General features: G+C 40.4%; 1 protein-coding gene across 1 annotated transcript; it reads left to right on the plus strand.

Moving 5' to 3' along the window:
- Positions 1 to 1,035: 1,035 nt before the first annotated feature.
- Positions 1,036 to 10,589, plus strand: LOC131503087 (odorant-binding protein-like). Its single transcript, XM_058714461.1, has 7 exons — positions 1,036 to 1,432; positions 1,942 to 2,078; positions 5,308 to 5,378; positions 8,071 to 8,172; positions 9,013 to 9,114; positions 9,396 to 9,440; positions 10,343 to 10,589. Exons 1-7 carry the CDS (start codon positions 1,103 to 1,105, stop codon positions 10,399 to 10,401), a joined length of 846 nt encoding a protein of 281 aa, XP_058570444.1. The 5' UTR covers positions 1,036 to 1,102; the 3' UTR covers positions 10,402 to 10,589.
- The last annotated feature ends 10,222 nt before the right edge of the window (positions 10,590 to 20,811 follow it).

A 20,811-nucleotide genomic window follows, 5' to 3' on the forward strand; every position in this document is an offset into this window, starting at 1 on the left:
CCCATAGACCATTTACTCTTTCCATTTCATAACTGACAAAAAGTGAGTAAAAGGGTTGTAAGGTTGACTGTTCCTGCTTTATTTATCTGTTTGTTTGTTTGCTTCCTTATTTATTTAGGCAAGGACTTCACACCCAGTGTGGACTCCAACGCGGGGCTTGAACTCACAACCCTGACATCAAGACCTGACCTGCGATCAAGCATCAGACACTTAACCAACTGAGCTACCAAGGCACCTCTGTTACTGTTTAATTTTATTGGCCTGTAAAGATGACTGGAAAGTTCATTTAATGTTGAAGAAATTGGCCATGGTAACAGCTTCCTAAAAGACTGTTATTTTTTGAACTGATTCACTGTTTGTTTTTTTTTTAAGATTTTAATAACAACTTAAAACCTGTTTTCTCCAAGCGGAACACTCCCCTAAGAGCTTTCCATCAGTACAAAATTGTCTGATGTCACAATCAACTCACAGGGTCAGAGTCACTCAGGACACTCTAAACCTTTGTCCCCAAAAAACCTCCAAAGTAGTGTACCGTCCAGCTCGTTCACCCACTTCAGAGTCTGGGAAATAAAGGAAGACCTAATGGTTCCACACATTTGGTCTGTGCCTTGGGCATTTATATTTATGAGTGGGCATAACTCAATGCCCACACATAAATCTTTCTGTCTTTCAACAAGGAAAAGGGTGCAGTTTGCTGGGGAAAGAAGGTGATTTCCTTGAAACTCATCTGAGAGAAAGGGAAGGACAGGTTTGTTCCCCGCACTCCCCCGCTCCAAGAATGAGTGAATGAGTCTCAGTGTGACATGAGATATGCAGGCTTGATCCAAACGACCCTGTAGGCAAGCCTACTTTCTGAATGTCCTTTGGAGGGGTTGATGGAAGAAACGACTAATATGCCGCAGGTCTGAGAGACCTTTGGGATACATTGCTGCCAACAGAATGTTTATTTTCAGCGTTGCACAATGGTCTCTTGTGAAAAATGACAAGTAGATAAACATTGCCACATTCACAGATGTTTACTATATAAAGAGGTCAAGATTCTCAGCAGCAGGTAATTGATTCTGAGCTTCCTCCAGAGGAGAAACCAAGAGGTGTTAGAAAGATGAAGATTCTACTCTTACTTCTTGGAGTCGTTCTGGTTTGTGGCGGCCGCCTACCTTTACCGGACGGCCGCCTACCTTTACCGGACGGCCACCTACCATTACCGGACAGCCGCCTACCTTTACCGGACGGCCGCCTACCATTACCGGACAGCCGCCTACCTTTACCAGACGGACACCTACGTCTACCGGACAGCCGCCTACCTCTACCGGACGGCCGCCTACCTCTACCGGACGGCCGCCTACCTTTACCGGACGGCCGCCTACCTCTACCAGACGGCCACCTACCTTTACCGGACGGCCGCCCACCTTTACAAGACAACCTTACACAGGTACCAGAAAAAGGCTAACCTGACATGGACGTCTTCATGTGTGTGCCTCTGTGTGTGTGTGTGTGTGTGTGTGTGTGTGTGTGTGTGTGTGTCTTTTGGGGGGTTTTCTATGCATATCCAAATTTATGTGCATCTAAGCCTAGCCATGCACCTGGAAACTCGGAATCCCTCTGTTCATCACCTCCTAACACATTTCTTTTGTACATGTCTGCTCTGGTCTACTAACTGGCTGCTTCCCCCGTACTTATAAAAGAGAAGGTGCGTCAGCCAAAGAGCTGTTGGGTTTGAGCTCTTGCATTTGATAAGAACGAGTGTGCTATTTCAGGACTATGTGAATTTTTAGTTCTGCTGCAGACTTGGGTTTCTCAGTATTTTATAAATCTTGCTTTTGTTCCTTAAAGTTAGGTAGCTCACTGCTGATGCAAAAGAGGAGGGAAACCCATGCTGGATGATGTTGGAGGCCATCAAAAGAATTGGACCAACGTTTCTGATGGAAACTTTGCTTTTAGCTTTCAGGAGAATGGAACACGCTTTTGGTCGCAGCCACCAACGTTGACAAGATAAGCAACGGCCCATTCCCCGGTTATATGCGCAAAGTTCACGTGGACATAACAAATGGCACAGTCGTCTTCAATATTTCTGTCATGTAAGAATAGCACAGAATGAAAAGGCCTGATCTGATGACCCTGAGAGGGCATCTGAGTTGCATGTTTGCAGTGAAATACCTCGGTGATGTTGAAAAGTGAGACTCTGAGTTCTTAAGAAATTCAGTACACCCTTCTTGCTTTAATGAGATGATTCTCAGGGACCTCCTGTGACCATAGGGTTCCCGACACTGGCCTCAATCATTCTCTACCCTGAAGAACTCCCAAGTAGCAATGTTTAATCATTATTAAATTCACCAAAGCCTTTGCTGCTTCAAATATTATTTATAAGATGCTCACTTTCCTGCAGGCATTTTATTAAGAACTCAAGAGTAACAGACGATGAAGACACTTTTTTACTTCCATTGTTCAAACCAGAGCCAGATACAGATCTATAAAGTAATAATATCATGCATGAAAATCTTTACTAAGAGCAAAGATGCGGTGGAAAGAGGGCACCAGAAAATGACAAATGATCGCATAGTTGAAGTGTATTGCCAAATTGAAAACACCAGCAATCACACATGCTGATGAATTCACCTGGAAATAACAATGATTTCCACACCAACATTTGACTGCCAGTAGACGACTCCTAGGATAACAAAATGAAGCAGGAGGTATCCCTGAAATCAAAGGAATATAGGGCATCTGAAAGCACCAAATCATGCAAACAGATCCATGGCCTGTAAGATTAAAACATCTATTTACATTGCAGGTGGGAAGTATCATGCTAATTTCTATCTTTCTGAGTTCAGATGGAGCTGCTTGGGGGAACTGATGATAGCTTATGATAGTTCAAAAAGTTCTCAGGATAAAGAAATGAGAAAACTTGCAAGGGGTGGTGACAGGGGATTATAAGTAACCGAATGAAGTCTGTTTCTGAAGACCCAATTTCTAAAGCTATAGGTCGAATGCAAGAATGTTTCAGTCTCCACTGCTCACACACACATAAACACAGGCACATACTTTGAAGAATGAAAAATAAAAAGAGACTGACATGAAGGAAAAGAAAGGGTTATGTTTGGAGAGAGTGGTTTATAAATATATAAATATAATTGTGTATTAAATTATATAACATGTTATATAATATGAAATCTTATACAATTATAATATGGAATAGTATATAATAATAATATATGTATATGCCTGCAATATAGTAAGCATTCCATAAATAACACTCGAAGGCTCTACGAAGTCAGTAATGGATAAAACTGCAGTATATTATATACAATAATTATATAACATTGCATATATACATACTTTATATGTAATATACACGTGATGTTATATAATTATGTAATTATGTATATAGATGTAATAGAGATGTAATGTAATACAATTATATAATTAATTATATAATTGATTGTATATAAAATATGTAATTGGTTATATGTTAGATACAATAATCATATAACATTGCATATATACATACATTATATGTAATATACATATAACATTATATAATTGTGTGATTCTATAGATACATATATGTAATAGATATGTAATCTTATATAATTATATAATTGATTATATAAATGTATATAAAATACATAGTTGATTATATGTTATATACAATAATTATATAACATTGCATATATACATACGTTGTATGTAATATACTTGTAACATTATATAATTAGGTAATTATATACATACATATAGGTAATAGATATGCAATGTTATATAATTATATAATTGATTGTATATAAAATATATAGTTGGTTATATGTTCTATATAATATATAATCAATTATACACATATTATCAGATTACACACACATCCTATTCCAATAGATACACCTGTCGGTTTTCATTAACTTTTTAAAGAGTACCTTAGGGTCTTTTTCTCTCATTTTTCAAATTTCTGTGTCCTTCTGTGTTTAGTAGACTTTCCCTTTGGACGCCCCCCCTGCAATCAGGTTTACTGAAACGCAAGGGACGTGGAGTGGTAGGTATCCATGTGAAGGCATAGTTCAGTGAACTTGGACCTATGTGTACATCCACTGCACCCTCAAGATCCATACATTTCCAGTCCCTCGCGTCACTGCCAATCAAAGTTCCTCGTGTATGTACCAATATGTACGTTTCCGACTTCCCGGGTAACGTTTCCACTTTGTGGTTGTCTTGAACACCTTGGATACGAACTGCTCTGCACTAATGTCTGTGCCGACATATATTTATTTGCAACTCTTCTCCGGTAGCCCTGAACTGCTGCATCATGGCACACGAGCATATTTAACCACAGAAAGGGTCAAGCTGTTTTCTAAGTGAGGGTGCCTTTTGCATTCTTGCCAGTAACGTATCAGATATTTAGCGGCAGCACATTCTTCCTAAACCTCGGTATTGACATCTTTTGATTTTATGCAGCCCGTGAATGTGAGGTACCAGCTCACTGTGGTTTTAACCTGCATGTCTCTGATGAGTCATCGACCTGAGCACGGTTTCCTACACCCCTTTCATGACGGGTCTGTTCAACCTTTTGCCCCATTTTACTTGGTTTACTTCCTCTTTTACGATTTCTGCCGTATTCATTCCTCCTGTGTTTCCAAATATGCATTTTTTATCATATACACACACAGGAATGCACAAACTCTCACGTTATATATGTGACACGTATATAATTGTTTGTAATACACATGTAGTTTCCATCCGGCACATCCACGCATCATGTGTATTTATGCATTTGCTCGTGTGTGTATGTATGTATGTGCGTGTGCACACATATGTGACTTGATGTCTAATTTTCTGAGTAGTGTTTTTATACAAGGTTATGGTTCTGATTAAATTGAGCCCATCATTTTTTCCCCCTTTTCTGGGGGGTGCTTTTTGTCTATTATATTATGTAAGAAATCTTTGCCCACGTTGTGAGAACCGCCAAGGACCATCTTGACGGCTCTTCTTCTCTTTTTCCAGAAAACCTTTAAGGCAAGGGAATGTTCTGTTTGCCTTCTTTTCTAATAATTCAGATTTCTTCATGTTTAAGTGCCTTTAAATATGACTTGTTTTATAGTCACTCTTTAGAACTACCTGATTCCACGTGTGGACAAAGACATTTTTGGCAGGTGACCTTTGATGGTGGAAAACCTATTTCTTCTCTTTCAAATGGCACGTTGTTTACAGGCACTGAAATGATGCCTCATTCAGATTCTTGTGCAGTTGAGACAAAGAGAATGTTAATTGTGGTTCAAAGTTTGTTTTCATCGACTCACTCGAAGACATTTTGTTTTTAAGGATGAACGGACTGTGCACAGAAAAGTCTGCCGTGGGAACCATTGGGCGTGACAAGTTTATCAATATTGGTTGTAAGTACAAGTATTTTACTGAGATATTAAGGTCAAAATCTTAGTCTCCACTTCTTTCTGGAACTCTTGTCTGCCTGAATTCTAGTTCAACTAATCATTGGAAATGTGACCAGGCACACTCCCCTAAATTATCTATCCAAGCACTTTATCTTGTCGTGCACAGTTAAGTCATAGGACATCGGTGGCCCCTTCCAATTTTGAGTATTATTAAATCATTGATAAGTGCTCAGGATGTTTATTTCATAAAGTTCTTGAGTATATGAGAATGTTTCAAGATAATTTAAATGGCCTTAGGAACTAAATATAATAGGTCTATCCTCAGTTTACATATCAATCTCATTTTGCTTTAAGAGAATACTTTTTTAAACATCATCTTAAAACATCTTACTGCATTCCATTCTTGGGAGATTAACCTACAATCCAAGGAAATCGGAGTGATTTTAATCACCAGGCACATTTGTTCGTAACCTCAGCTTCTGTTAAAAGCAATGGGGATGTCGGCTAACACTTAGATTCTAAACTCTTCCTAATTACCCTAAACAACACCCCAAATTTTAAATGGCCTAATGTCTAAATATCTGATTAAAATTGTGATGTGTAAGTCTGTGGTTACAGCCCTCATCTAAGATAAGAAACAGCACAACGACTTGGCAAAAAGTAAAATATATGCAAACAAAGTGAATTATATGCCTGGCATTCGACCCTACGCATATTCCTCAGTAACTTATGTTCCCAGATTTTTTAAGTTATGTTTTCACTCTTCTTAGCTTTACATTATTTTTTCCTTTGCCTGAGCCATCAACGTCCTCTATCATCTTTTCTTTAATTTTCTTCCTTTTGGTAACCCCTTCTAACTTAGATTTGGACAACTTGAGAAGGGAGAATGAGCTGCACTTACTGTAACAGCTCTTTGGGAACTAGGAATTGTAACCTACCCAGATCTGTTCTGGAGAAAGTGAGGTGTCACACTGACAAGCAGAATACCAGCAGTGGCCTTGAAAACACCCCGGAGGCTCAGAAGACAGATTTAACTTCATCACTTCCATAACCTGCACTATCTCTATAAACCTATTTAGTGAGATTTCCTGCAAAGCCCTTCATTTAAAAAAATTTTTTAATGTTTATTTATCTTTGAGAGAGGGAGAGAGAGAGAGAGAGAGAGAGCCAAGCACGAGCAAGGGAGGGACACAGAGAGAGGGAGACACAAAATTCGAAGCAGGCTGCAGGCTCTGAGCTGTCAACACAGAGCCTGATGTAGGGCTTGAACTCATGAGCCGTGAGATCATGACCTGAGCAGAAGTTAGATGCTCAACTGACTGAGCAATCCAAGCGAAGCCCTTCTTTATAATATTATCATTAAAACATTTGGTTACTAAGAATCTGAAGAGATGTATAAACTCTTATTTAAATTGTTCCAACATAACCCAAGACTCATGGACCTAAGAGCAGGCCTGTGCAAGATTTAGGTCCATGCAACTCTGAAGTTGTTTCAGCTGCCACTTGGTCTCTGGCTGGGGCTGACTAAGGCTATTTGAATGGGAAACACAAAGTGGCATAGTTTCAAATAAAATCCTCATGAGTGGTTCCAATAAGGCATTGTGTATGTTGAGAGCAGAAGAGAGAACGGATATTAGAAGGTATGTTGATGACGCTAAGTTGGTGAATGCTTATTCTTTTTCTTGTATACGTGCCAGGGTGGATGGGCAGAGCCAGAGTGGAAGGTGCCCCTGCAGGCGGGATCTGAACGTGTGTATCCTCACAAGTAAAACCGTATTAATAAAAATGCACATGTTCGTGGCAGCCAGAAATTTGTTGGGTAATACACCTAGATTAAGGGGGCGGACGCAAATGACTCAGAAGATCGCCCAATGTAGGATAGGCACTCAGCACACAGTCATGCAGGGTTTTAAAGGGCAACTGAATTTTGGTCTTAAAGAGAAATCATCTCCAATGCCGGGATAAGGCAAATAGAAAGAGATTTTAAACTTGTATTGATAATATGCCATATAACAACAAGTCGTGTTGTTCAAAAAATGTTGGCTCTGTTTCAGATTCTGTGTCTCCCTCTCTCTGACCCTCCCCCGTTCATGCTCTGTCTCTCTCTGTCTCAAAAAAAAATAAATAAATAAAACGTTAAAAAAAAAATTAAGGGGCGCCTGGGTGGCGCAGTCGGTTAAGCGTCCGACTTCAGCCAGGTCACGATCTCGCGGTCCGTGAGTTCGAGCCCCGCGTCAGGCTCTGGGCTGATGGCTCGGAGCCTGGAGCCTGTTTCCGATTCTGTGTCTCCCTCTCTCTCTGCCCCTCCCCCGTTCATGCTCTGTCTCTCTCTGTCCCAAAAATAAAAAAAAAAAAAAAAAAAAAAAAACGTTGGAAAAAAAAAAAAATTAAAAAAAAATTAAAAAAAAAATGTTGGCTCCACGGGAACACATGTTTCAGAAAACACTTTAGTAAGACAGAAAGGGGTGAAATGTTTAATTTCGGAAGAATGGGGCAATAAGGAAAAGTTCCTTACGGGCCTTGTCTCCATGTCATAAGCAATGTTAGCATTCGCTGCGTCATCGGAGGGACCAATATGAGAATGTTTTTACCAATATGCTAATAGGCCATCGTAGAGCCAATCTCCAATACATTCACTAAGGCAAGGCTACAGTTTATATACATTTTACATATATATTTTTTGTCTCACTCACAGATACGAATCAAAATATTTTAAATATTTTTTCTGCCAATTCACATTCTATCACAATCAACATGAACACCAGAAGAAACACCGCACAAGCGTTTGTATTGCTTGGTACGTATATCTTCCTGACGATAGTCATGGCCGTGTAATATTTCCACTGTCAGCATTCTCGGTGTGAAAATCAGTAGAGGTTGGAGGTACCAGATCGTAAGACATTTAAGAATAATTCCCATTGGTGCAAAAAAAAATTAGTTTGATTAGAAATTATTTGCTAACAAGTCAACTCATTTCAAGCCACGGCTATCTTCGGGTTGACCCCAATTCCTTCATTTTATGACCATTTTTCAAATAGACTCTTCAGCCTCAGAGCAGAAACTTAAAAACAACAAAAAACCTTCCTCCTGTTTAATCCTTTCAATGCACTATTGTGAACATCAACGATTTCCACCCCCAGGGGCTTGAGAGGGGTGTTTCAGCTCTGAGATACTAGGTTTCAAGTTGGAAAAAGGCATTTGAAAACTCTGGTTTTCATAAAAAAGGAAGCTGTCTCCCATTACCGTGTGACAGGGCTATGGATGGGAAGGTGAGAACCGTGCTTGCATTTTCTTTGGGCCCAGACCAGGGGTGCATGTCAGAGCCAGAGTCTGAGGTGTAGGCAGAGATGAGGTAGGCTGGATATTCTTGATGGATTAGGCCCCCGATTCATGGATTTCCTGCTGTTTTCCTGGAGTCCCGCTGCTGATGTTGGGCACTGCATGGGATACACAGGGGGAAAGCAGTGAACGGCTCCTACCCACTTAGGTCAGGCAGCTGACACTGGGACAAAGTCAGTGGCAACTGTTGGAGACTGAGTTAAAGACTTGATTTCCCCATTCATTCTCCTCGTTCTGCATGCAAAAATTCTTACAGGTTCTAATGGGCAATTTCTGCTTTATGCACGGTGATTTTCAGGCAGAAGACTTCATCCTGATGACAACGACTTTGCAAAGTTCAGGGAGTTGATGAGAGAAAACAATATTCCCGAAGAAAATCTTATAGATATGAGCAAAACTGGTAATGTGACTATATATATATATATATATATATATATATATATATATTTTTTTTTTTTTTTTTTTTTTTTTTTTTCCTGAACATATCTCTCACCTGATCTGTAAAAATGCTATCTGGAAAAAAAAAACAACAAAAAACAAAACTGATTCATTTTACATTTTCTCTTCCATGAATTATCTTTCATAAAACCCATTATTTAAAAGAAGAAATCCATACAAATATTGGGAAATGGCCATGGTGGGTTGCTCCTTTATTCACCTTTTGTATTTGTCTTTCCCCAGAGAAGTGTCCTAAAAATGAGAGCAGTACCACCCGTCCTGAACACTGTAAGTAAGAATGACGTGTTATCAGTGCCACTAAGTCAACTCAGTAATTATGTCACTAGAGAGCTTTTTTATGTTACATGAGGTTACTTTTTTTACCCCAAGATTGCAAACCAGTTGAGGTGATTAATGCTAAAAAGCAGTTTGGGGGATAAAGCATTATTTCACAAGAATCATGCCAGTGACAGCCATTCAGAGAGAAGCAGGAAAGCCAGATGCTGGTGGGGATGACAGGAAAAATGAGTTTTCCAGTCAGTTCTGACTTGAGGGCTGTCCGAATGCGTCACCACTCCATGTCCACTCTTCCCGCTCACCCCGTGTTTAATTTTGCATAATTGCAACAGCCACCTCAGGGGCCCTCCTACCACGCCAATGACACAAGCGTTCAATGTGTATTTTCTGGCAGAACGTGATTTCCTTAAAGTGTGATTGTTAAACCTTTAAAGTAATACGAGCCTCAAATTACGATTGTGCTCTAGGCTAACACATGCCATTTGTCACTGTTGTTGGGAAGAAAGGGGCGAAAGAAAGGTCAAACAGAAATATTAGCTTTCATGCTGAATATAATGTCCTGAGGCCAGAGAGCTTTTGCAATCAGAAGACCAGAGTGTAAGTCCATCAAAGATCCTGTAAAATCATGTTTGATGTGCCATCCCCATGAACATTCATTCTGAAATCATGAAAGTGTTGGAAGGGATCCTGATTATGAAAAGTCCCATCACACACACATCCCTGAAAAAATTCCAGTGGGTCCCCCCCATATCGTGGGGATGGAGAGTATGATGTTCCCTGTGGGATTGGTGCACTGGGTCAACTAAACGTCCTCCGAACCCTTGATGTTGTACTTCCTGAGGCTCATACAGTCCACTCAACTCAACCTCCTCCCCTGTTTTATGCACCTGTAGCTGCATCCCTGAGAACCAGGAACACGGTCTTCCCCATGGAATCAGGATCAACAGCATGAAGAGTATGTTCCTTCTTTCTGCCTCACATCATTTTCTCTATTCGTAAACATGTTCGCCTTTCCCATCTCGTCTCTGTCCATCACCATTCAGGTCCTGTTTGGGGTCACAGGATTTCTGAATGATTAAATAAATTGATTACACATGTATCCTGTACCTGTGTGTCTGTGCACATATGCATGTATCCTAAGCCTGTGTGTTTAATTTTAAAAACACATAAATATCCACTTTACATACAACTACCCAGGAAACCATGGCTATCATAGGATCAACATCCCATCAGAGACAATTCAGATTAGGCTTAAATAGAAAAGCCACAGAGGTGTCTAAATGAGAGGGAGAAAAAGGTCTAAACCTCAGCGGAAGGGACGATGGGTATTTTTACTATAATGGTCAAGAAAAACGTCCCAAGGAAGCATCTTATCTACCACAAGGAAAGAAGTGTGCACACCTCACTGAGATTTATACACAGACAGTCTACAGTGCCTCGAGTCATAATTGAGGGGAAGTGCCTACCATCACAGCACCATTACCCATGAAACTGAGGAGAAGGGCTGCTATTTCCTTACAGTAGGATCACAGTCATTACAGATGGGGCATCACGGTCATCCAAGATGGGGCAGCAGCTGAGACATGGTCAACCCAGGGGGTCATGGTGTCAGTGTAGCGCTTGGACAAACCATCAGGTGGTGAGCTCAGTTGGGAAGCTGTTAACACAGTACGCAAGATCTAGAGCGTGCCATCCCATTAAGTTTCAAACAGCAGTAGACACGGGAACTTCTAGGGAATGGCCATTCCCATTGTAACAGGCAGAGCACATGTATCCGCTAGCCATGATACACAGGTGTTCACCATCTAAGAGATCAGCACTCAGGATGCACCACTTACTCCAATGGCTGTGCCAAAGTTCAGAGATCCAGTCCACACCTCAGGAAAATAAAATGAGCTTCAACCAGTATTTAATAGAATAAATACTGAGACAAACATAGCCTCTAACTGGGCTACAGTTTGCAAATGTCAAAGGCATCAGTAATGAACATTATTATGGCTTTGGTTGGAAGCAACAAACATGTCAAGGGTGATGTCTGAATTATCCTTCTTGAATAAAAGAGTGTATGCATCTGTTGTTCTGACTCCAGTCATCGGAGTATGTCTGGAAATGCTGGACACTGAAGTCGGTGAATTGAGCCTGAATCTCTTAAGGCATGTTGAAAGGTGAACCCTGGCATAAAGGAGTCTAAAAAATTGTGAAATAGGACACACTCACACATACACACACACACACGTATGACTGTGGGTATGCATGTACATATTATACACACTCATACGTACTGTGTTATAAAAATTACAGAAAACTTGCAAGAGTAAAAGACAGAATCTGCATTTTTTTGGTGCCAGGTTTCTTTCTCTCTTTCATAAATGTGTGTGTGGGAGCAATGGTAATAAGTAATGGGGAATGGTTGCCACAAACCCAATGAAATGAACAGTAATAAAAAACTATCAATAAAGTTATGCCAAACAATGTAACACTTTTGATGAATGGATACATTTCTTGAAGGATACGTTACGAAAGTTGACACAAGATGAAAAAGAAAATTTCTATAGTCCTTTAGCTACTCAAGAAACTGAATCTGCCATCATCAAATTTTCCATTAAAAAGCTGCTGGTCCAGAAGTTTTCAGCACTAAACCCTTTCAAACATGCAAAGAACAGAGATCACTTAGGCAAAGTGTTCAGAAAGAGATAATGAATCTGTAGGCCCTATTACTTTTATGAGGTCAGCATAACCTAAATGTCTATAGATACACGGACATACGAGTTCATATTAAAGTATTTCCCATCCCTACTTGTAACGTAATGCCCCCTGGCCAGCAATGGATACTCTCAAGAGATGGGTATAAATTCTACGTTACACATCTGCATGAATTTTCATTAACACACAAACATATTAATATATTGGAGTGCAGTCTTTGTTTTATGCATACATACCAAGAGAAAATATAGAGTGTCACACTTCTGGTTTCTTTTCAGTTAGTAACAGTCTTAGAGATTATCCAAATGTTGATTCCCAGAGATGTAGTTTATTACTTCTAATTTCTTATATTTTCCATTTTGAATGTGTCATAGCCACCAGACTTTTGAATCCACGTTTAAATGTTTCAACATTACAAACAACAAACCAGTGAACAGTGAATTCTTACATGTATCGATAATTTACAATTTTCTATAAGTGGAAATGCCTTACCGAAGTGAGTGCACATTTAGAATTTTGATATACACAATCAAATTAACCTCTCAAAAACACTTTTGCATTTTCTATGGTCAGAGCCCAGCATGTTCTTCCCACAGATAAACATGCAACTTACTCTTCCAACTACTGGCAGAGCTTTGCTCAAAACCCTTCCCTAGGGAACCAGTGTCTCCTTCTGAAACAGGGCCCCAGCACACTGCATGTGCCTACCTGGGCTTTATTTTTCATCCTAGAACTTAGGAACAGGCGGCATATTTGGCAATTACTGCTTAGCTTGTTTTTGTTCTGTGCCCTTCCTTTCACGGGAGGATAACTCACTGGATTGTGACCAGAGTCTGTCTGATTCCTGCTGAATTTTTAGGTTTGGGCTGTGATTGGCACATCACATACACTCATCAATATTTGCTGAACGCGCTCAAACAACAGGTAGGAGGAATCTTACACAAGACACATTCTTCATAACGCAAAGTTGGATAAAAGTTCACAGTATATTGCACTACACTATATTTTCCAGTATGTTGCTGTAAGACAAAAAAAAAAAAAGAAAGAATCATTCAACAGATAACAGAACTCTTGTTCTCTCACTGGGTCCATACAACTTGAGAAGAACTGCTTTGTGATTCAGTGTTGCTGACATTTGCTTTTGCTCCAAATATAGCGAGAGCTAATACTCACCATAACAGAAGCAGGGGGGAGGGTAGATAAAAGCAATTCCTATCTGGCTGACATTAAACATTTTGATAGAAGACTATGTCTAGAACCTGACTGATTAAAATGTCATCACAGGAGTAAAGTGTCCATCATTTAGTAAGACACGCACAATGAAATGAAAACAAAGAACAAACAGAATCCAAGTGAAAACCATCCATATACAAATGTAAAACCAAAGGTAAACAGTGGAAGGAGACAATGGGGACCTTTCTGGAAGCTGCCCCTCTCTGAAATTTGTAGGATATCATTCTAGTCCCATCCATATCTATTTGTATACTTAAAAGTTTCCATAAGTTTCCAGAAGGATTAGGGGGGTCATGGAATATGCCAGACTTCTTAGAAGTTTATTTAAGTAATTTCTGTACCCAAGGTGGGGCTCAAACTCACAACCCCGAGGTCAAGAGTCACATGCCCTTCCAACTGAGCCACCTAGGTGCCCCAAGATTTTTCTCCTACGTCTCTTTTCCTGTCCACAGGGATGAGTTTGAGGGATTCTCAATGGCAAGCATGGACTTAAGGGGTGCTCCCAGGGGTGAGAGTTTCTAGTGAGGAAAATCTGAGATAAGGTATAGATGTCATTTCTCTTCTCTCACTCACACTTAGTGTTTATCTGGTCTTGGCCTGGGCTGTTTTCCTCTTCAGAATGTTTCCAAACAACATGACTTTTAATAGGAAAAGGGTGATGCTTTCCAGAGTCAGACTAATGAAGCACCCTAGGGAGATAGGCTAAAGTGTACTACCTGGGTAATTATTGCCTAGAGGCATTGCTGTTCTCTATTAAACTGGTTCTAGGTGGGGACTTCCCTATGTGTTTCTCGCTTCTTCATCTATCCCCATGTGTCTTACTGAACACAGCATGACTACCTTTCTCTATCTCTGTGTGTCACACACTGGGGCATGTTGTGTGATTCCTACTTCCTTCTACATGCAAAACCTTGTGGCGGGAACAAAAACAGAGAGGAAGAGAAGCTATAGATGGGATCAAAAAGATCAACAGTGTAGGGATCTGCAGGCTATGACAGGGACTGAGGCTCTATTCTGTGGAAGAGGAATGTGTTAATACATATGAACCAAGATTTCTGAACCTTGGCATGATTGCTCTTTGGCTGGATGATTCTCTATTGTTAGGAGCTGTGTGCATTGTAGAATGTTTAGCAGCATATTTACTGTCCATTCATTAAATGGAAGGTATAAACACTCCCCTCTCCCTTTGTGACAGCCAAAAATGTCACCAGACATGTCCAAGTGTCTCTCCAGACAGGCACAATGCGCCCAGTTGGGAACCGATACCCTACACACAGTTTAAAAAGCCTTCTCCAATTTGGTCAAACCACACTTCTGATTGAGAACCTAGAAATCTACATGGGAAACTAGTACTCCAGGGATCTTAAAACAGGAGACACTTGGGAAAGATGTGTTGTAAACTGCTGGCACTGGAAAGGGTGGTTTTAAGACCAGAAGCAGTGACATCTCCTAGGCGACTGCTGGAGAGGCAGTGTTTCAGGCAAGCCCTAGACACGTGGAAACAGAACCAGCCTTTCCAACAAAAACACTCTGGGGTCACTGAGCATGTTCTTAGTTGAAAGGCACTGTGTTAGAGAATTTCAACAGGATCAGATCTCAAAAATTAAGCCTTGTGATCAACTACATCATCTTAGATTCTAAGGACATTGAGACATTGGTCAGGAATCCTTGAGGGAACAGGGTATTTCTGACGGCCAGGGAAGCCAGAAGCTTCCTCGCCCTACAGAGAAGGGACTTGTGGAATGCAATCTACCATCGCAGGGAAAAGACAAAACCTAAATACAAAACTTCCATAGTGGGAGACAGATGCTAGAGACCTGGAGAAATCTGGGACAAGAAGGCCAGGAGGATGGATGTAGATACCTTATCCATTACTTGATGGGTTACAAGGTATGAATGTTTCCGTAGGAGGGCTCTGTTCTGCTTTTATTTATCATTCTCTTACCTACGTTTTGACTAATATTAATGAAAGACAGTTGGGACCTACGGGTCGTATATCTTCTTGTAATTTCTCCTTGATTGGTAGTTAGAATGATCTTCCTGAGATGAGGTTATGTTAGGCTGCATTCCCAGGGAACACATGTTGGTAGGACACAGAAACAAAACAAAACAGACAGGAATGTTAGAGGTACACAAGAAGACATACAGAGGATGGCAATATGTGGAATGCTATGTTAGTCAGGATCATTACCCAAATCAGGGAGACAATGGAGAAAGTCTGCAAGGACGTTATAAAATGTGGAAACTGTCTATTGTAAAACCTTTCACAATAGGCAGTCACATGTAACACTATGCAGAGGGTCATGTGAAAAAAAAAAAGCAAGAAATTAAAAAAAAATAAAGATCTTGGAACCAAAACAAAAGAGAACAGAAAGTAAAAAGGACAATTCTATGGCACGAATAGCGCTGGTCTGTCCTGAACACAAAGGTAAGTGACCATTGGAAGATGTAGGCTAAGGATTCCGTTGGGCCATGGTCTCCTGGAAGGTCACACACCACACACAGATTGATTCTGAGGCTCCGATGCACCCTAGGGTGGACACTACCTGGTCAGTCCTCTGGGTGTGTCCACTCCAATGATGTGGACAATCACAGGTGCCCTTATTTGTTCATTTTTATGGTAAGAACAAAATATACCATAAAGATATTAATCTCATATTTCTTTTTTTTTAATATGAAATTTATTGTCAAATTGGTTTCCATACAACACCCAGCGCTCATCCCAAAAGGTGCCCTCCTCAATACCCATCACACACTGTCCCTTCCCTCCCACCCTCATCAACCTTCAGTTTGTTCTCTGTTTTTAAGAGTCTCTTATGCTTTGGCTCCCTCCCTCTCTAACTTTTTTTCTCCTTCCCCTCCCCCCATGGACTTCTGTTAAGTTTCTCAGGATCCACATAAGAGTGAAAACATATGGTATCAGTCTTTCTCTGCCTGACTTATTTCACTTAACGTAACAATCTCCAGTTCCATCCACGTTGCTACAAAAGGTCAGATTTCATTCTTTCTCATTGCCACGTAGTATTCCATTGTGAGGAATGAAACAAACATATATGGAAATATTGAACAAACCTCCCCTCCCCCAAACAAACAGAAGAGGTTCTCTGGCTCTTTTAACGTGCTTGAAAATAGCCAGATGTACACAGATAGGAAAACATTTGTTTTCTTCCCTGCAAACTTGTAAAAATTAAGGAACGAGTATTATGCTTTCTTGCTTGCTTGGAGAGATGACTGAGCCAATGAATAAATACTACATTAAAGATCGTTAGAAAGCTGTTAGGAAAACGGAACAATGAAAATGAACTGTTGGTACATTTTCTGATGAGGTCATTGGGTTGAAGATCCTCTTAGTAAAAGTGATGAAAGAGTCTCCTTTGGGGAAGAAGGTGATGAATGTTTTGTGTTGATATGATGGTCATCTCAGAAGAATGGCTGACTTGCTTGGGGTCTTAGGAAACTTAAAACTATCACAGGAAAATGGAAGAGTAGTCATTCTGTGAGGTTGTTGCAATTGGTTGATTTTGGCACCTAAGTTTTATTTTATTTTATTCCTAAAGGAAGTCATACAACCTTCATGTTGTAACTGCCTTTTCTTTAATATTTCCCAAACATAAGTGAGGCAATAGGAAGAATAACACAAAACAAAATATTCTTGGATGGGGGAGGAACAGGAATAGACAATGTATCTTTAATAAACGTAGAAATGAAATTCAGCAGAAAATAGTTGTCTTTTCGACAAAAGTTGTTGGAAAAATTGGATATTCATATGCAAAAAAAAAAAAAAAAAAAAAGAAAAGAAAAGAAAAACAGACAGAAAAGAAAAGAAAGCAAAGAACGTTAACCCACACATTGTCCCATACAGTACAACTAAGTAAAACTGATTGAAGATCTAGGTGTAAAATCTAAAGTAAAGAAAACATAGAACACTGTATGCCAAAAGATCAGGCAAGTTTTTCTTAGATAAGAGAAAGCATGATCAAGCAAAGCATGATCCTTGAGTGAAAATAATATGTCAAATAATAGATAAAAAACCTGACCCTTATCAAATACAGATTTTGGATCTTTGGGGGATACCACTAAGGCAATGAAAACAGAAGCCACAACTAGGAGAAAATCTTTGCAAGTCTATCCGAAAAAGAACTTGTATCCAGCAGACATAAAGAAATCTCCAAACTCAACAATGTGAAAGAAACTGCCCAATCATGTTGAACAAATGATTTGAAGAGACACTTACCAAAGGAAATATAGAGATGGCAGGTAAACACATAAAAAGATGGCTCCCATCTTTATTCATTCCGGAAATGCAACCAGTACCACTCCATACTTATTATAATGCCTAAAATGGAAATGACAGACCACACCGAGTACTGGAGAGTATCTGGGGAACATGGGCTCTCATACACTGTAAAATTGTACATGCACTTTGGATCCAGGAATTCCAGTCAAAAGTATCTACCCACAGAACAGCACAGCCTTTACACGGACTTGTGCATGAGTATGCACCCATCGCTATGTAAGTGGATAACTCAAAGCACAGTGCAGAGAGGATGTAAGCAACGTTCTTGCAAGAGCAGGTGTCTGATGGACAGGAGCACACGGGGCAGTCAGAGCAGACAATTTAGTTCCTAGGACCCAGGTCCTTCCCCTGGTTCTTCATTGGCTGACTACCTGGGCTTATCATTTTATATGGGAAGCTTTTTGCAAGGTAAAGACTTCTCAGCAGACATACAAAATCAGTTGGAGGATCAGGCATGTGTATATCCTGAGGAAGGGCATTCAGACAGAGAGAAGAGACCCGAGAAAGCTTGTTTGAAAGACAACATGGTGTCATAAGCAAAATCAGAAATAAAGCTATATTTTACTAAAGAATTTCCAATTGCATCCCAGAGTAGCTAAGCTAGGTGGTTACAGAAATCTGTAGTGATTTGGCAGAGAAGGTTGAAGAAGATCCACAGACATTATCTGAAGCTTTGTCAGTTGAGATGATAAATTTAGCATAGCTGGAGATGCCGTGGGGCAAACCCTATACAATGATGTGTGGAGTTAAGATAATAAGATCTCTGGAAAAGGTACCAAAAAGGACAGTAGCACATCAAGTGCCTGGATAGGAATGGTGAAAATACCTCCTGGTGAATTGTGGTCAACTTAGAAAGTGAGAATGACCAATGTAGGATCATTTTCTGAAACCAACATTTCCTTCCTCTTCTGGGCAGTAGCACAGATAAAAATATAAAATATATAAAAAAAATATTTTAAAAAGTCTAACTCCAAGAGGAGATGAAAAGAAAATTAAAAGAAAGCAACCAGAATGAACAGGAGTCTTGGCATTTCGGATAGTAAGGGGATAAGAGATAAATACAAGCCGGGCAAAGCATTATTCTGTTTTGTTCTTTATCTTAGTCTTCTTGGAAGGTCAGAGAGTATATGAGCGGAATGATTCAAAGGCCCTGATGACTCTTTGGAGGAGGGTCTCCTATGTCAATACCGTGGAATCCCGTACTCACCTCATTTGGAAAGTATTCATCATACAACTGTTTTTCTTTCTCACTTAGGAGAGAATCAAATGCTCTTTGCCTGATACTACAGTAGGCAAAAAATAAATAAACAAACATGACATACAGAAGGGAGTCTGAAATTTACTATCTTTTTTTCCCCAGTGTCCGTTAATCCAACTTGATCCAGAGATAGGACAGCTATTTTCCCTCTCTTAACTTTCAGAAACTGGGGCAATCACACTCGTTCCCGCAATGCTGTGGGCAAAGAGTATACAGTGTGTTACAAATTACAGAATCCTGTGCAGGTGTTAAGGAAATAGGAACATCCACAGAATTTGACTGTATATCTCATTAACTTCAAATAAAGTGATTGAGCATATGGTGGCAGTGTCACCTAAGTAACCCCAAAGAGGCTGGCTTTAGAGGAAGAAAGAGAATTGTAAATCTCCTTTCCTCCTGAGATATAGCCTCAGGGTAATGATCAAATCTCTTGGATTCATTCATGACATCCTCAACCTTGGGGGAGGAGCCTGAGTCTTGGCTGAATTGTTAACAAGGGGAATGGAGAATACCGGGAAATCTGAGGAGATTACTCCAAGAAGTTGGCGATAGGGGGCTGCAAATTTTGGTTTTGTTTTGTTAAAAATGGTGGCCATTTGGACTTAGAGGCCTGCTCCTATTCTTTATGGAGACTCAAGAATTCTTTCCTTATATTTAATGCTTGCCAAATCAAGAGTAAAGAAACATAAAGATGCTCTGTCCTTTCTTTTTTTTTTTTTTTTTAAATTTTTTTTTTCAACGTTTTTTATTTATTTTTGGGACAGAGAGAGACAGAGCATGAACGGGGGAGGGGCAGAGAGAGAGGGAGACACAGAATCGGAAACAGGCTCCAGGCTCCGAGCCATCGGCCCAGAGCCCGACGCGGGGCTCGAACTCACGGACCGCGAGATCGTGACCTGGCTGAAGTCGGACGCTTAACCGACTGCGCCACCCAGGCGCCCCAAGATGCTCTGTCCTTTCTAAGAGCTTGTGAGGCTCAACAGTAAGCTGATTTGCGTGGGAAGAAATGGGACTCTGGTTTTCCCAACATACCTTTGTTATTCTTAGAATTGATCTGCGGGGTTTCATAATAAATACAACAGCAAATGTGCAGTGTATATCATTTTCTCTCTGTCAAGCATATAATGTGTAGATAAGCATTGGAACTATGTTATATGAGAGCATATAATATATATATTTGTGAAGTCATCTTTCACGAAAACAAGAAGAAAAGCTAGTTTGGGGCCAAACAGAAGGTGGAAACAGAGGCAGCGTTCAACAAAAGGGTCACAGGAAAGTATCTCCAAAGCTGCATATGCATAAACCTCACACTCTGTTCTTATCCTGGCATACAACCGCAGATTAGGCGTCGACTCTGTAGCATCTCGGTGTTGGTGCCTGTGTTTGGAAGCTGTTGTGGCTCAGGACATTCTCTGTTCTGTGTGCAGTGTAGCAAGGAATTTAGAGCAGGTGCACTGAGGCATCTCTTATTGGTCCACTGAGGTCATCTGCCCTGAGTTCCCTGTCTTGAGAAGGAGCAGAGGGGGAGGTGTATTGAAATGGCATGTGCCCATGTTGCTAGAGCACCGTGGAATGAGGAAGAAGCATGGCTGTCACCTGAGACATGCCTAGGATGCAGCTCTTCTAGCAGTGATCAGGCAACAGACTCTCAGAGTTAGAATTCTGCACTGGTCACACCACAGGATGTCCTGGAGCCAGCTTCACACTCACGCAGCCAGGCTCCAAGGTCAGGTACATGCCTCTCGAATCCCAACTGGGCTGGATGCCATAAATGTACCCATGTACTAAGTGATTTGGAAACAACCAGAAAACCTTCCAACTCGTATATAGTGTATGTTCTTGGCTACAGCAGTAACGACATTTGGAGCTAG

The sequence above is a fragment of the Neofelis nebulosa genome, chromosome X (assembly GCF_028018385.1).
Source record: "Neofelis nebulosa isolate mNeoNeb1 chromosome X, mNeoNeb1.pri, whole genome shotgun sequence".
Taxonomy (NCBI): Eukaryota; Metazoa; Chordata; class Mammalia; order Carnivora; family Felidae; genus Neofelis; species Neofelis nebulosa.

What these genes read in the sequence shown, in the direction of transcription:
- LOC131503087 (XM_058714461.1), top strand. Translation starts at nt 1,103, where the DNA reads ATGAAGATTCTACTCTTACTTCTTGGAGTCGTTCTGGTTTGTGGCGGC. An exon ending in TATAGATATGAGCAAAACTG is followed by an intron (nt 9,115 to 9,395) that starts GTAATGTGACTA and finishes GTCTTTCCCCAG; the next exon opens with AGAAGTGTCCTAAAAATGAG. An exon ending in TACCACCCGTCCTGAACACT is followed by an intron (nt 9,441 to 10,342) that starts GTAAGTAAGAAT and finishes ATGCACCTGTAG; the next exon opens with CTGCATCCCTGAGAACCAGG.